Source organism: Phocoena phocoena, chromosome 1 (assembly GCF_963924675.1).
Source record: "Phocoena phocoena chromosome 1, mPhoPho1.1, whole genome shotgun sequence".
NCBI classification, from domain to species: Eukaryota; Metazoa; Chordata; class Mammalia; order Artiodactyla; family Phocoenidae; genus Phocoena; species Phocoena phocoena.
Genome location: NC_089219.1, coordinates 44271554 through 44289027, shown reverse-complemented (window position 1 = coordinate 44289027; position 17474 = coordinate 44271554). Strand labels below are relative to the sequence as shown.

At 36.3% G+C, this 17474-nt stretch overlaps 1 protein-coding gene across 1 annotated transcript in view; it reads right to left on the bottom strand.

Moving 5' to 3' along the window:
* SCP2 (sterol carrier protein 2) overlaps nt 1–17474 on the bottom strand; it is a 168691-nt gene that overhangs the window by 94032 nt on the left and 57185 nt on the right. The window contains exons 8-11 of the mRNA XM_065882958.1: nt 13592–13655; nt 8687–8773; nt 7368–7518; nt 6125–6272 (exon numbers count right to left, since the gene is read on the bottom strand). Coding sequence (XP_065739030.1) covers nt 6125–6272; nt 7368–7518; nt 8687–8773; nt 13592–13655 — 450 coding nt within the window. The remainder of the gene's footprint in view (nt 1–6124; nt 6273–7367; nt 7519–8686; nt 8774–13591; nt 13656–17474) is intronic.

Genomic DNA, 17474 nt, shown 5'->3' with positions numbered 1-17474 from the left:
AGAAATGCAAATCAAAACTACAATGAGATATCATCTCACACCAGTCAGAATGGCCATCATCAAAAAATCTAGAAACAAATGCTGGAGAGGGTGTGGAGAAAAGGGGACATTCTTGCACTGCTGGTGGGAATGTGAATTGGTTCAGCCACTATGGAGAACAGTATGGAGGTTCCTTAAAAAACTACAAATAGAATTACCATATGACCCAGCAATCCCACTACTGGGCATATACCCTGAGAAAACCAAAATTCAAAAAGAGTCATGTACCAAAATGTTCATTGCAGCTCTATTTACAATAGCCCGGAGATGGAAAGAACCTAAGCGCCCATCATCGGACGAATGGATAAAGAAGATGTGGCACATATACACAATGGAATATTACTCAGCCTTAAAAAGAAATGAAATTGAGTTATTTGTAATGAGATGGATAGACCTAGAGTCTGTCATACAGAGTGAAGTAAGTCAGAAAGACAAAGACAAATACCGTATGCTAACACATATATATGGAATTTAAGGGGAAAAAATGTCATGAAGAACCTAGGGATAAGACAGGAATAGAGGCGCAGACCTACTGGAGAACGGACTTGAGGATATGGGGGGGGGGAAGGGTGAGTTTTGACAGGGCGAGAGAGAGTCATGGACATATACACACTAACAAACGTAGTAAGGTAGATAGCTAGGGGGAAGCAGCCGCAAGGCACAGGGATATTAGCTCGGGGCTTTGGGACAGCCTGGAGGGGTGGGGGGGGGGAGAGTGGGAGGGAGGGAGATGCAAGAGGGAAGACACATGGGAGCACATGTATATGTATGGCTGATTCACTTTGTTATAAATCAGAAACTAACACACCATTGTAAAGCAATTATACCCCAATAAAGATGTTAAAAAAAAAAAAAAAAAATCTTCCAACAAACAAAAGCCCAGGACCAGATGGCTTCACAGGCGAATTCTACCAAACATTTAGAGAACAGCTAACACCTATCCTTCTCAAACTCTTCCAAAATATAACAGAGGGAGGAACACTCCCAAACTCGTTCTACGAGGTCACCATCACCCTGATACCAAAACCAGAAAAAGATGTCACAAAGAAAGAAAACTACAGGCCAATATCACTGATGAATACAGATGCAAAAATCCTCAACAAAATACTAGCAAACAGAATCCAACAGCACATTAAAGGGATCATACACCATGATCAAGCTGGGTTTATCCCAGGAATGCAAGGATTCTTCAATACACTCATATCAACCAGTGTGAAAAACCATATTAACAAATTGAACAAAAAACAACATGATCATCTCAATAGATGCAGAAAAAGGTTTCGACAAAATTCAACACCCATTTATGATTAAAACCCTCCAGAAAGCTGGCATAGAGGGAACTTAACTCAACATAATAAAGGCCATATATGACAGACCCACAGCCAACATCATTCTCAATAGTGAAAAACTGAAACCATTTCCTCTAAGATCAGGAACAAGACCAGGCTGTGCACTCCCACCACTATTATTCAACATAGTTTTGGAAGTTTTAGCCACAGCAATCAGAGAAGAAAAAGAAATAACAGGAATCGAAATCAGAAAAGAAGAAGTAAAGCTGTCACTGTTTGCAGATGACATGACACTATACATAGAGAACTGTAAAGATGCTACCAGAAAACTACAAGAGCTAATCAATGAATTTGGTAGAGCAGCAGGATACAAAATTAATGCACAGAAATCTCTTGCATTCCTATACACTAATGATGAAAAATCTGAAAGAGAAATTAAGGAAACACTCCCATTTACCATTGCAACAAAAAGAATAAAATACCTAGGAATAAACCTACTTAAGGAGACAAAAGACCTGTATACAGAAATCTGTAAGACTGATGAAAGAAATTAAAGATGATACAAACAGATGGAGAGATATACCATGTTCTTGGATTGGAAGAATCAACATTGTGAAAATGACTCTACTACCCAAAGCAATCTACAGATTCAATGCAATCCCTATCAAACTACCAATGGCATTTTTCAAAGAACTAAAACAAAAAATTTCACAATTTGTGTGGAAACACAAAAGACCCCGAATAGCCAAAACAATCTTGAGAAAGAAAAATGGACCTGGAGGAATCAGGTTCCTAGACTACAGACTATAATACAAAGCCACAGTAATCAAGACAGCATGGTACTGGAACAAAAACAGAAAATACAGAACAATGGAACAGTATAGAAAGCCCAGAGATAAACCTACGCACATATGGTCACCTTATTTTTGATAAAAGAAGCAAGAATATACAATGGAGAAAAGACAGCCTGTTCAATAAGTGGTGCTGGGAAAACTGGACAGGTACATGTAAAAGACTGAAATCAGAACACTCCCTAACACCATACACAAAAATAAACTCACAATGGATTAAAGACCTAAATGTAAGGCCAGACACTATCAAACTCTTAGAGGAAAACGTAGGCAAAACACTCTATGACATAAATCACAGCAAGATCCTTTTTGACCCACCTCCTAAAGAAAGGGAAATAAAAACAAAAATAAATGGGACCTAATGAAACTTAAAAGCTTTTGCACAGCAAAGGAAACCAGAAACAAGACGAAAAGACAACCCTCAGAACAGGAGAAAATATTTGCAAATGAAGCAACTGACAAAGGATTAATCTCTAAAATATATAAACAGCACATGCAGTTCAATATCAAAAATACAAACAACCCAATCCAAAATTGGGCAGAAGACCTAAATAGACATTTCTCCAAAGATGATATACAGATTGCCAACAAACACATGAAAGTATGCTCAACATCACTAATCATTAGAGAAATGCAAATCAAAACTACAATGAGGTATCACCTCACACCAGTCAGAATGGCAATCATCAAAGAGTCTACAAACAATAAATGCTGGAGAGGGTGTGGAGAAAAGGGAACCCTCTTGCACTGTTGGTGGGAATGTTAATTGATACAGCCACTGTGGAGAACAGCACCAACGTCCCTTAAAAAACTAAAAATAGAACTACCATACGACCCATCAATCACACTACTGGGCATATACCCTGAGAAAACCATAATTCAAAAAGAGTCATGTACCACAATGTTCATTGCAGCTCTATTTACAATAGCCAGGACATGGAAGCAACCTAAGTGTCCATCGACAGATGAATGGATAAAGAAGATGTGGCACATATATACAATGGAATATTACTCAGCTATAAAAAGGAATGAAATTGAGTTATTTGTAGTGAGGTGGATGGACCCAGAGTCTGTCATACAGAATGAAGTAAGTCAGAAGGAGAAAAACAAATACCGTATGTTAACACATATATATGGAATATAAAAAAAAAAATGTTCTGAAGAACCTAGGGGCAGGACAGGAATAAAGGTGCAGATGTAGAGAATGGACTTGAGGACACGGGGAGAGGGAAGTGTAAGCTGGGACGAAGTGAGAGAGTGGCATGGACATATATACACTACCAAATGTAAAACAGATAGCTAGTGGGAAGCAGCCACATAGCACAGGGAGATCAGCTCAGTGTTTTGTGACCACCTAGAGGGGTGGGATAGGGAGGGTGGGAGGGAGATGCAAGAGGTAGGAGATATGGGGATATATGTATATGTATAGCTGAATCACTTTTTTATAAAGCAGAAACTAACACACCACTGTAAAGCAATTATACTCCTATAAAGATGTTAAAAAATAAGTAAATAAATAAAATTATAAACAGGGCTGTATCTATTAAGAAATTTTAATTTATTGAAAACATCCCCCTCAAAGAAAACTTTAATCTACTTGATTACACTGGTAATGAAACAGTCAAGGAAGAACTAACACTAATCTTATAGAAACTATTTCAGCAAATAGAGAATGAGTGACCACTGCTCAATTTATTTTATGAGACTGGAATAAAACAACTTGGAAAAAAAGAAAACTACAGACAAATATCCTTCATGAATATATAAACAAATTTCATTAACAAAATGCTAGCAAATTGATTCTAACAATATATTAAACGGTAGGATTCATCCCAGAAATATAAGGTTAGTTTAACATTCAAAATTAATGTAATTCACCATGTGAAAAGAATAAAGGACAAAATCCACATAGATCATTTTAATAGATGCAGAAGAATTTTTTGAAAATTCAACACCCCTTGATGACAAAACAACAACAAAATAAAAAACCTCAGCAGGCTAAGAATAGTAAGGACCTTTCTCAACATGATAAATGGCATCAACAAAAAACCTATAGCTAACATTATACATAATGGTAAAATATTAAAGTGCATCCCCTGAGATCAGGAATAAGGTAATGATGCCCACTTTCACCTCTTCTATTCAGTATGGTACTAGAGCTCACAGTCATTGCAGTAAGGTAAGAAAAAATAAAAAGATCAGAAAGGAAGACAAAAAACTGTCATTGGCAAATGGCATGATTGTTTATATGAAAAATCACTCATAATCTGCAAAACAACGACTAGAACAAATGAATTTAGCAAAAAGTTACAGTTTCCAAGTTTTTTTAATCAATTGTATTCTTATATACTATCAGCAAACATTGGAAAATGAAGGTTAAAAAAAAATTATGCCAAAACCCATAAATACCAAGGAATAAACCTAACAAAAGACACCTAAGGGCTATACTGAAAACTACAAACATTCTAATAGAAGTTAATGGAGGGCTAAACAAATGGAAACATATACACATCTAATGGATTGGAAGATTCAACATTGTTAAGATGACAGTTCTCTCTAAATCAATCTACAGACTCAATGAAAATTCCAGCAAGCTTTTTATTTTGTAGAAATTGACAAACTAATTCTAATATGTACATGGAGATGCAAAGGACCTAAAATAACCAAAATGATTTTTAAAACGAACAAAATTGGAGAACTTATCCTATCTGATATAGTATAGTATAGTAGAGTGTAGTAGAATAAACACAGTAGCCAAACTAGCTTGGTATTGGTGAAAAGGCAGACATGTAGATCTTTGGAATAGAACAGAGAATCCAAAAACGGACCCTCACATATACGGGCAATTTTCGACAAAGGTGCCAAGGCAATTCAATGGGGAGAGGAAAGTCCTTCCAATAAATGGTGCTGAATATGTGTATGGGATAAAAACGAGTAATATCAACCTTTACGTTACACCAAACATAAAAATTGACTCAAAATAGATCATGTACTTAAATGTAAAATCTAAAACTACAGAACTCCTAGAATAAAAATAGAAGAAAATCTTTACTTACAACCTTGCAGTAGGCAAGTTTCTTGGAATATAAAAAGCCTGAACCATTAAAAAAATTGATAAGAAAATATGTAATTGATAATCAAAAATTTTTAAATTTGTCCTTCAAAAGACACTATTAATAAAAGAAAAAGGTAAGCCACAGACTGGGAGAAAACATTCACAGCCCACATATATCAGACAAATTACTTGTATCCAGAATATACATTTATATAAATTTTACAACACAATAAAGACAAGTAACCCAATAATCAAATGGCAAAAGGTCTGAACAGACACTTCACAAAAGATATATGAATGACCAATAAGCACAAGAAAAGATGCTCAACATCACTAGTCATGAGGGATATGCACAATAAAACTAAAATAAAACACCACTATATACTCTTTTGAATGGCTGAAATTTTAAAAACTGACCACATCAAGTGTTGATGAGAATGTGGAACAACTGAAATCTCACATACTGCTAGTAGTAATGGAAAATGGTACAACCACTTTAAAAACAAAAAGAAAAAAAAAATCCTCCAGATCCCACCAACTAGTTTTTCCATTTTCCTTTCTGCAGGTCTTTATTCAAACACAGTTTGAAATAGCTGGAATTACATGTGTGATTTTTTTTTATCCTTTTTTTTTTTTACTTAACAGTGCATTACAAGTACCCCTGATTTACATAAAACAAATTATTTGTATACTCTGTCATCTCATTTGGTACTGTCCAAGACTACATGTTCTAAGAGTCCAAGATCAGGATAGCTTCCATTCGCTTTGCACAGTGTGGCAGAGCCAACATGGAGGGAAAGGCAATTAGTGAATTGTTTTGTTTTATGATGAAAGTGAAATGTTCTCAGTGACATGTAGTAAGTTAATCTGCATCTCATCAAAGCTATTACCTTCTGGACAGAGTCCCAGTGCCTCGTAAGTAAGAAGTTCATTGGTGGAAAAGCAATCATGAAGTTCTATTACATCAATATCACTTGGTCTCAGGCCAGATTTCTCATAGCACTTTCTGGCAGCTTCTTTACTCATATCAAAGCCAACCTAAAACCAAAACCATATATAAATAAATTAAGGGCATCAAAACTGGGACTTTTATATAAGGCTTATAAGAGATTAATATGTATAACCTTAACAGTTGAGAACTGACCATAAATATTGAAATCTCAGTTAATTCTGTATTACACAGAAAGTCCAAATCAAAGAATATCCGGGGGGAGAATGAACATACACATTACATTTTGTACTATAAAAAGGACTTACAATTCCTCATGCCATATCCTGTGCAAAGTTACAAAAACTCTATCAAACCACAATATATAGTTGTGGTAGATAGGTTGAAGAGATTTATCAAGAGACCATTATGATTCAGATACACTGAAAAATATGGGTGAATTTCTATATGAAAATAAACAATCTTCTTTTAGAAGATCATATAGGATTCAAACCATTTTTCCAAAATTCATGCTATTAACATCCCTTTGGTCTCAGATAATAACATGCAAACTCACCTCTTTTCCAAGGAATAAAACTGTGATGTGATGGAAAATGTACTACAATCAGAAAACCTGAGTATAAGTTTCACCTCTGCCACACCCTAGCTTGTGTGATCTTGGGCAAGTTACAGAAACATTTTAAAATTCAAAGCATTGTTGTAAAATCATTTTGTAAACTCGGACGTAAACCATATGCTTATTTATATATGTGTGTGTACATAATGCACATTTTTATATGTGTATATATGTATGTATCTTCAAATATTCAACTAACTTAGGTCAGAATTCTTATCTTTTTTACTTCCTCCATTTTGTACTCAATCTTCAATCAGTGATTTTTAAAGTGCAAAAAAGTTCCTGAAAATATCTTTGTTTTTCCCTTAACTCTGTAAGACTGGAGTTCTGGGCATATTTAGGCAACTCAAAATTTTTAAAAATAGCCCACTAGTTAGTTAAAAGTGCATGCATATGTTCTTATCAGTTATTTTCCCTTAACAGATTCTTAAGGATGGGTTATAATATTAAATTTTCTAGACCAATTTTTTTCAAGTAAATAATGTTCAGAGCTGATGATATGATGTCACTTTGAAATTTGGAAAAAGAAATCCCTTGACTGATTAATAAAACAGAATCTCAGACACACCATTTTAATAATGCTTTTTTCTTCAAACGAGCTTGGCATATCAGTCACCATCTCTTGAGCCAAAATTTCCACAGCTTTGGATTTCAGGCCGTGCTTCTGTACAAATGCTTCACTAGCCAAAATTGCCGCTGCAGCACCATCTGAAGTGGGACTAAGAGGAGGTGAAAATAGTTATTTATACCTGGTTCACCTCGATCTTAGGATTTCAGTCTAGGAGTTCTGTCAGTGTAGAAAGGCTGGGTGTATGCTTGCTGGTCATTGGACTGTCTTTGTAATATCTGCAGTTAAAAATTATACATGCTTCACACCTGAAGACTGAACTTCTAACAAGAATTTAAACGCTATCAGTCACTGCTTGGTCTCTAAGTGTCTCTCCCAAAAAGTTCTTATTGCAAAGAATCCCAGATTTGCCTCTGCAGATACATAAGGTATTTTCTGGTGACTTCTGAGGAGTCCACAAGGTTATTCCTGAGCTAATAAAGATTCTACTATAGGCCTAACTAGCTCCAACTTTGCTATCTCCCAAATAATCAGTCTTGGAATCCTTTTGGAAACTGGGAAAGGATGGAATAGGAGATACCAGAAAGCCCATGGTTTGGTTAAGACTCTTGAGATCTCCTCAAAATAGACCTTTTCCTTAGAGCAGCTGTGAAGGAAGGCAGCAGACACAAGAAGCCTTCTGTGAGTTGAGCTGTACTTTAAAAATGGGCAGACACTCATACTGCTACAGATAAAAATGGACGTCACTTGTTCACTTGCATCCCAGACAGTAACTCCAGGACACATCCAGGTGAGAGTTAGGCACAGGGAGGAGCTATGCAATACTAACTCAGTCTTCCAGGAGACAGATATTGTCAAGCAATTTTCAAGACAGAGTTACTATCATTATTAGAACTTTGATTTTTTTTCTTGTTTTACCTTTACTCGTAGTTAGTATGACTGAGTAAAATTTCCTACAGTAGAAATATACAGCAGAGAAAACAAAATGGTCAAGGGAAAAACCTTTGGACTCCACTGGCCTCCCAAGCCACATTTAAATGAATAAATACTATTAAAACAGAGTAGCTGGAAGTCATGAGAAAAGGAAGTAAAATATATAATTTTCCAAGATAAAAGACAATCTGTGCCTAGACAGGAATAGGAAGCAAGGGTGCTCACTCCAGGGTAAGGACTATACTTGGTAGGAGTTCTATAAAAGCAGATATAGATATACCCAGATACAGTGCCTATAGTCTACCCAAGGGATAGAGGGGGTCGGGGGGGGGGGTGGGGGAGAAGGCACAGTACTTCTATTAAATATTAAAATGTGTTTTTCTTACCAACATTGTAAGATAGTCAAAAAATCAAAAATTTTTTGAGATGCCATCACTTCATCTAAACTGTACTCCTTTTGGAACTGGGAATACCTAAATATAAAATAAGTAGTTACAGAATGTGAGGTAGCAATCACAATTTTTGTTGAAGATGTTCTGGTCCAGAAGTTAAAGAGAGAATAACACATAAATACTCTTTTCACAAACGAAAGATAGGCTTTCAACAAACCATTTCAATCTACAATAAATAAGTCATTTGAATTGAATTTTTAAAATTCCTAACTCCAAAATATCATGTTGTATAAAAAAACTTTTGTCTAATTTTTGTCCTGGGCTCCTGGCATGGAGATTCTAAAACCCTTGGAATTTCCTGAGTAATAGAAGTGTCTTTGTTATGCTAATTAGGTAACTTGCGGTGGTCCCCTTGTTAGCTGGGGGATAAGGGAGGGATGAGCCAGGGGTCTGGTCACCAGAAAGATCAACCATGCGAATACAAGATTGGGACTTTTGAACCAGTTTGACCCCTAGGGAGAAGAGGGGGGCCTAGAGATCGAGTGGCCAATGATTTAATTGAATATGCCTGCATAATGAAGCCCCAGTACAAACTTTAGAAACTGAAACTTGGTGAAGCCACCTGGTTGCCGAGTACCTTCACATACCAGGAGGGTGTTGTGCCCTGACTCCATGGGAAGAGGGCATGGAAGCTCTGCACTAGGAACCTTCCCAGTCATTATCCTATGTGCCTCTTCATTTGGCTGTTCCTCAGTAAGTACAGTACTTTCCTAAGTTCTGTGAGTCATTCTAGGAATTATCAAACATGAGAGGATCATGGGAACCACAGAATTTATAGTCAGTTGGTCAGAAGTGCAGGTGGCCTGGGGATCTTACTTCATCTGGCATCTAAAGTGAGAGCAGTCTTGTGAAGTCTTAATTCATAGAGTCTGCATTAACTCTGGGTGGCAGGTACCAGAATTAAATTGCAGTACACCCAGTTGGTGTCAAACCAGTTGGAGGTTAAAATAAAATACCTTTTTTTTTTTCCTGGAGAATTACAAAAATATTAGTTCCTTAAAAGCAAAATTAAATGACTTGCAATTCAGCCAACTTTTGTGGTGATAATATTATACAACTACATTTAATGAAAGCTAATGGCATTCTTAAATAAATGTATAAAACCTGTAATAAAATATCTGCATTCTCCTCAGCCAACTGCTTATTTCTGGTATTGAGTCAATATGAAAATACGTTCTTTCAAATGAGCCTTGTGTCTAGGGTTTTTAATGTCTGAGAGGTTCGAAAATCATTAAAATTGTTTCACATGGAAAAAAATAAATATATCTGCATTCTTCAAAACACATTTCCTTTCTCATCACTGCCAAGAAGAAACTTATTTTCATCCCCTTTGGTGCCTCTAACAATATAATCAGATGGTTTCAGAAATTGCTCTGGAAAGACAGCAGCTCAAATAGATACAATAAGGGAGTTTCTAAAAGCAAACTTCAACTGGTATGGAAATTAAGCAATTCCAGTGTTGAGAAATCAAGCCCATGTAACTTAGATCTGCATACTACCATCTGCACCTTTGCTTCTGAAGCTAACTTTGACCATCACCAACTTTCAAAAAAATTCTTTATTTAAGCCAGATCCTGTACTAGACAGTGGGGACATGGACATAGTCCCTACCCTCAAGGAACTCAGTCTGAATCCACGACAATAAATACACCATCCTAGTATGATAAATGCCATGATAGAAATGTTATACAGGGTGCCATGGGACCAACAGGATACACATCAAACCCAGATACCAAAGGGGACTTCCTCTCTGAGGTTAGGCCAATAAGAGGAAATAGGAGATAGAGAATTCCTGGCAAAAGGGTCAGCACATGCAAAGCCTCCTGAGGTGAAACAGTTTATTGAAGCTAGAGCGTGACATCTGGGAAGGAATATGGAGGCAAGATGAAGAAGAGGGGGCAGGAGACATGAACAAGGATCAGATCATGAAAGGCCAGTATATGGTGTTTACATTATACTGAAAACAATGAGGAACTACTAAAGGATATTAAGCTGGGAGTGACATGACCAGATTTGTATTTCAGCAAGAAAGCTGTGGTATGGAGAAGGGACACTAAAAAGGCATTACCAAAAGCAAGTAAACCAACTAAGAGATTGGGGCAATAATTAAGGCAAGAAATGATAAGGGCCTAAAATAGGGAATTGGAAGTAAAAGATGGAGAGAAGCGGGACTTCCCTAGAGGTCCAGTGGTTAAGACTCCGTGCTTCCAATGCAGGGGGCGCAGGTTCAATCCCTGGTCAGGGAACTGAGATCCCACATGCTGTGCAGCGCAGCCAAAAAATAAAATTAAAAAAAAAAGATGGAAAGAAGTAATGAATTCAAGAGATAGTAAGGAGGGAGAGTTATAGACACAGGTCCGAAGGCTCAAGCGGCAGAAGCTACCCCTAATCTTATACTACTGATCACAGATTCTCACTGCCTTTAGGTATTCTTCTAATCTGTGAGGAAGCACTTGAGAAGGTTCTTAACTCAACCTTCTTAGAAATATGTAACAGGTTATCTCTAATGACTGGTCAGCAAACACAGAATTATCTTTCTTCACTAGTCAAGCAAAACCTAGTGTAAGAAGTTAGCATCTGAAATTTCTGAGCCAAACCTAGGCTATTCTTGGCTGTTTCAGTGAGTTTTAAATGATGAAGCTGACATTCAGAAATAACATTTGCCTATTCAACATAATTGAGAACTTATAATACATAGCAGAAGATCCATGAGGACAAGGAATTTACCCATCTTGTTCACTGCTATATCACTAGTAGCTTTACCAGCGTCCTGCACATAGTAGGCTACTGAATACATAATAGCTGAGTGAATGAAAATCCTTTAGAAGAATGCTGTAATGAGTGGATAAATGAGTACCTGGTTGGGCAGGGAGTTAAGTAAAAGAAAGACTCGGAAGTTTTGCTTCTCTGGGGAAGGTCAAGAGCTGCTCTTTGGAGACTCAAAGCCAGGAAACTGCATACTGTCAACTCCTCAATATGTTGGTACAGTTCCTCACTAGTTTCAGGAAATCACAAGGATTTTTAATGGTTCTCCAAGTTCTAAGGACAAAGAAATCCGCTCTAGACCATATTTATGGGCTTAAGACTGCTTATCCTAACTACTATTCAGTAACAGCAAAGCTTTATTGAGCATATACTATGTTCCAATACCCTAATAGGTACTGAAGATATAAAGATGAGACATAATCTCTGCTCAAGGATCATCATGATCAGAGGAGAAAGATTTATAAATAAGTATGATACACTGTGATATGTTGTAACAGACATATACAGACAGTACAATGAAGCTCATGAGAAAAAATAGTTATGCCTATTTAAGAAGGTACTAAGAGAAGCAATGATATTTGGGTTGAGACTTGATGAGTAAGTAGATACTTGCCAAACAAAAGAAAGGCAGAAGGATATTCCAGGGAGAGTTAACAGCATAACTAAAAACACAGAAACAAGCACAGTATAATACACTTAAGGAATACCAAGTAATCTTGTGAGAGATGAGATTGAGAATAACCAGGGAAGTGGTAGGAAATAAGACCAGCAAAGTAGAACGAGGCCAAATTATAACAGGCTTGTTATCTCATATGAAGGAATTTCTATTTTATTATATAAGCAAGGGAATGAACCAAAGCTTCCACAATACCCTTAGATCTTTCGCAAAATACCATTAAATTTAGGGCATGGGAGTAGATATTATTTGTTAATTAGGTATACCCTGAATTCAAACATCAATTCAAAATCAGAAGAATGAGGAGAACAAGTAGTAGCATGAAGTATTAGAAATATGTGGTAATGACACCTGTGGTATAAAATGTCCCTTATCATGTTTTTATGTTTATTAAACATGGCAAAATTTGTTTAATAGTTCAGAAACAATTTACTGAGCACTGATTATGTTCCAGACTCCGTGCTAAGCATTAAGAACATAAAGATAAGAGATGGCTCTTGCCCTCAAGGAGTTTATAATCTAGTAGAAGGAAAAATATAAACACTATTTTACCACTATTTAGAATGATCCTGAGCAAGCTACCTAATTTCTGTAGGCCTCGTTTTCATGATCTATAAAATAAGAATAAAAATAACTACCTTATAGGGTCCTTGAGAGGATTAAATGAAAATGTACATAAAAGTACCTAGCACAGTGACACAGAGTTGGCATTTAATAAAGTTAGCTACTATTCTTTTATTGCCTAGTGGTTTGCTTTCGTAGAGATTCTACTTGTGTGGCACTAATTCATTTCCCAGTGAACCAATTTTACTCAGCAAACATTAAGTACATGCTATGAGCCATGCATTGCACTAGGCACTAGGGATTCAAAGATTAATTATCAGTAATACATATGATGTGATTTTACTTCAGACTATTTTTTAGGATATAAATAACCACATTATTCTATCAGAGTAAGAGTTAATGACACTAACATAATTAAAATGCAAATAATTTAATATAAAGTAATTAAAACAACCACTTTAATTGATCAAAACAAACTAAGAAAAGTTTTTAAAAATGGTTTAAAATGGGGCCTGGTTATTTCCAATTAAAATTATTATAATAAATTTCATTTACTAGAGTTAGAACCTATGACCAATTACATCTTTTAATGCCAGCCATTCACATTCCTTCTTAAAAGAGCAACTAAGCTTAAATGGCATTTTAAATATAAATAGACCAAAACCTAAACTGAAAAGTAGTCAAAAGTTTACTTGGGCACAAGCCTTTCATAAGAAGAAAAACATTCTAGTTAACATCTTTGAGGTCTTACATTTGCTTTTCAAGTATAAAGTTGCATATTACATAGCAGGATAACCCAGATTCTCACTATTTCATATCTCTGAAATACTTACGGGTTATTAACTGAATGTTTATGATTTTTCCATCCAATTTTTGCAAAGTGTTCAAGTTTTGTTCCTGTAGAGAAAGTAAACTTCTATTAGTGAGTTAACGCTTTCCTGTTGCTTGTTAACAAATGTTGCAATGATACTCAGTATCCTTCTAATATTTCCACATTTTCCCATGCATAGATACCAGTATTGGAAACTTCAACACTGATCCCTCACATAAACATTTCTTTATAATTAAACTGGGGTGTATTTCATGAATTGAATCAACAAATAAGCATATGATATGAAAATAGTTCAAACTGGCCTATTCTACCTAGTACAACTAGGGTCTACTTTCAAAACCCAGAAAATATAGCCTAGGACCACAGTGGTTATAAGGCAGGAAAGCACTGCCAGCAATACTTCAAGGAGTCTGCCAAAACATCCCAACATCCCTGGACGAAGTGAATTTTACAATTCAAACCTCTAGGGCCTGAACTTCTTTTGCCTTATGATAAGGCAGAAAGGTCTTCAGAAGAGTTAGTCTAACAAGAAAAGGGTATACTTTTTAAATTCTTTAACAGAAAATTCAAACAGTAGTGTCGGAAAATAAAAGCAAGCACATTAATGAAGTAAAATTTGCAAAAGTCTTGTTTATTATTTTTAAGAAGATGAAACAGAATAAAATAGGTTTTGAATCCTCCTTTGGAACTAGAAAGACCAAGGAATGAAAAAGTGCACTGATCGGAGCTGATAATATTAAGTTAATACACAGCACAATAAAGTGGAGAGTTCCCATTTCTGTTTTACCTCTACCTTTTATGTCAAGGAGGGTGATCTTCAGAGCAGAAATGACATACATATAATTGAACAAATCTTCTCTCAATTCTAATAAAAATGGAAAAAAGTAGAGACCACACTAGCGATCTCATACCAATAAGAGTAAGTGACTGATCCAGAGGCAGTCAGAACGGGTCCAGTAAGAACAAGCCACATCAAATTCATATCTTTTTTTTGAATTTTAGTTTTTTTATACAGCAGGTTCTTATTAGTTACCTATTTTATACATATTCGTGCATATATGTCAATCCCAATCTCCCAATTCATCCCCGCACCACCCCCATCCCCCACTTTCCCCCCATGGTATCCATACATTTGTTCTCTACAACTGTGTCTCTATTTCTGCCTTGCAAACCAGTTCATCTGTACCACTTTTCTAGATTTCACATATATGCATTAATATACGATATTTGTTTTTCTCTTTCTGACTTCACATTGTATGACATTCACTAGGTCCATCCACGTCTCTACAAATGACCCATTTTCGTTCCTTTTTATGGCTGAGTAATATTCCATGGTATATATGTACCACATCTTCTTTATCCATTTGCCTGTCGATGGGCATTTAGATTGCTTCCATGTCCTGGCTATTGCAAATAATGCTGCAATGAACACTGGGGTGCATGTGTCTTTTTGAATTATGGTTTTCTCTGGGTATATGCGCAGTAGTGGGATTGCTGGGTCATACGGTAATTCTATTGTTAGTTTTTTAAGGAAACTCCATACTGTTCTCCATAGTGGCTGTATCAACTTACATTCTCACCAACAGAGCAAGACAGTTCCCTTTTCTCCACACCCTCTCCAGCATTTGTTGCTTGTAGATTTTCTGATGATGTCCATTCTAATGGGTGTGAGGTGGTACCTCACTGTAGTATTGAGTTGCATTTCTCTAATAATTAGTGATGCTGAGCAGCTTTTCATGTGCCTCTTGGCCATCTGTATGTCTTCTTTGGAGAAATCTATTTAGGTCTTCTACCCATTTTTCAACTGGGTTGTTTTTTTTTAAATATTGAGCTGCATGAGATGTTTATATATTTTGGAGATTAATCCTCTGTCCATTGATTCGTTTGCAAATATTTTCTCCCATTCTGAGGGCTGTCTTTTTGTCTTGTTTATAGTTTCCTTTGCTGTGCAAAAGCTTTGAAGTTTCATTAGGTCCCATTTGTTTATTTTTGTTTTTATTTCCATTACTCTAGGAGGTGGGTCAAAAAAGATCTTGCTATGATTTATGTCAGAGTGTTCTTCCTATGTTATCCTCTAAGAATTTTATAGTGTCCGGTATTACATTTAGGTCTTTAATTCATTTTGAGTTATTTTTGAGTGTGATGTTAGGGTGTGTTCTAATTTCATTTTTTACATGTAGCTGTCCAGTCTTCCCAACACCACTTATTGGAGAGGCTGTCTTAACTCCATTGTATATCCTTGCCTCTTTTGTCATAGATTAGTTGACCATAGGTGTGTGGGTTTATCTCTGGGCTTTCTATCCTGTTCCATTGATCTATATTTCTGTTTTTGTGCCAGCACCATATTGTCTTGATTACTGTAGCTTTGTAGTATAGTCTGAGGTCAGGGAGTCTGATTCTTCCAGCTCTTTTTTTTTCCCCTCAAGTTTCCTTTGGCTATTCGGGGTCTTATGTGTCTCCATACAAATGTTAAGATTTTTTTTCTAGTTCTATAAAAATGCCATTGGTAATTTGATAGGGTTGCATTGAATCTGTACATTGCTTTGGGTAGTATAGTCATTTTCACAATATTGATTCTTCCAATCCAATAACATGATGTATCTCTCCATCTGTTTGTGTCACCTTTAATTTCTTTCATCACTGTCTTATAGTTTCTGAGTACAGGTCTTTTACCTCCTTAGGTATGTTTATTCCTAGGTATTTTATTTTTTTGTTGCAATGGTGAATGGGATTGTTTCCTTACTTTCTCTTTCTGATCTTCGTTGTTAGTGTATAGGAATGCAAGATATTTCTGTCCATTAATTATTGTATCCTGCAACTTTACCAAATTCATTGATTAGCTCTAGTAGTTTTCTGGTGGCATCTTTAGGATTATCTATGTGTAGTATCATATCATCTGCAACCAGTGACAGTTTTACTTCTTCTTTTCCAATCTGTATATCTTTTATTTCTTTTTCTTCTTTAATTGCCATGGCTAGGACTTCCAAAACTATGTTGAATAATAGTGGCAAGAGTGGACATCCTTGTTTTGTTCCTCATCTTAGAAGAAATGCTTTCAGTTTTTCACCATTGAGAATGATGTTTGCTGTGGGTCTGCTGTATATGCCCCTTATTATGTTGAGGTAGGTTCCCTCTATGCCCCCTTTCTGGAGAGTTTTATCATAAACGGGTGTTGAATTTTGTCAAAAGCTTTTTCTGCATCTATTGAGATGATCATATGGTTTTTATTCTTCAATTTTTTAATGTGGTGTATCACACTGATTGATTTGCATATGTTGAAGAATCCTTGCATCCCTGAGATAAACCCCACTTGATCGTGGTGTATGATTCTTTTAATGTGTTGTTGGATTCTGTTTGCTAGTATTTTGTTGAGGATTTTTTTTTTTTTTTTTTTTTTTGCTGTACGCGGGCCTCTCACTGTTGTGACCTCTCCCACTGTGGAGCACAGGCTGCGGATGCACAGGCTCAGCAGCCATGGCTCATGGGCCCAGCCGCTACGCGGCATGTGGGACCTTCCTGGACCGGGGCACGAACCTGCGTCCCCTGCATTGGCAGGCAGACTCTCAACCACTGCGCCACCAGGGAAGCCCTGTTGAGGATTTTTAGATCTATATTCATGAGTGATATTGGTCTGTAATTTTCATTTTTTGTAGTATCTTTGTCTGGTTTTGGTATCAGGGTGCTGGTGGCCTCATAGCATGAGTTTGGGAGTGTTCCTTCCTCTGCAATTTTTTGGAAGAGTTTGAGAAGGATAGGTGTTAGCTCTTCTCTAAATGTTTGATAGAATTCACCTGTGAAGCCATCTGGTCCTGGACTTCTGTTTGTTGAAAGGTTTTTAACCACAGTTTCAAATTCATTACTTGTGATTGGTCTCTTTATATTTT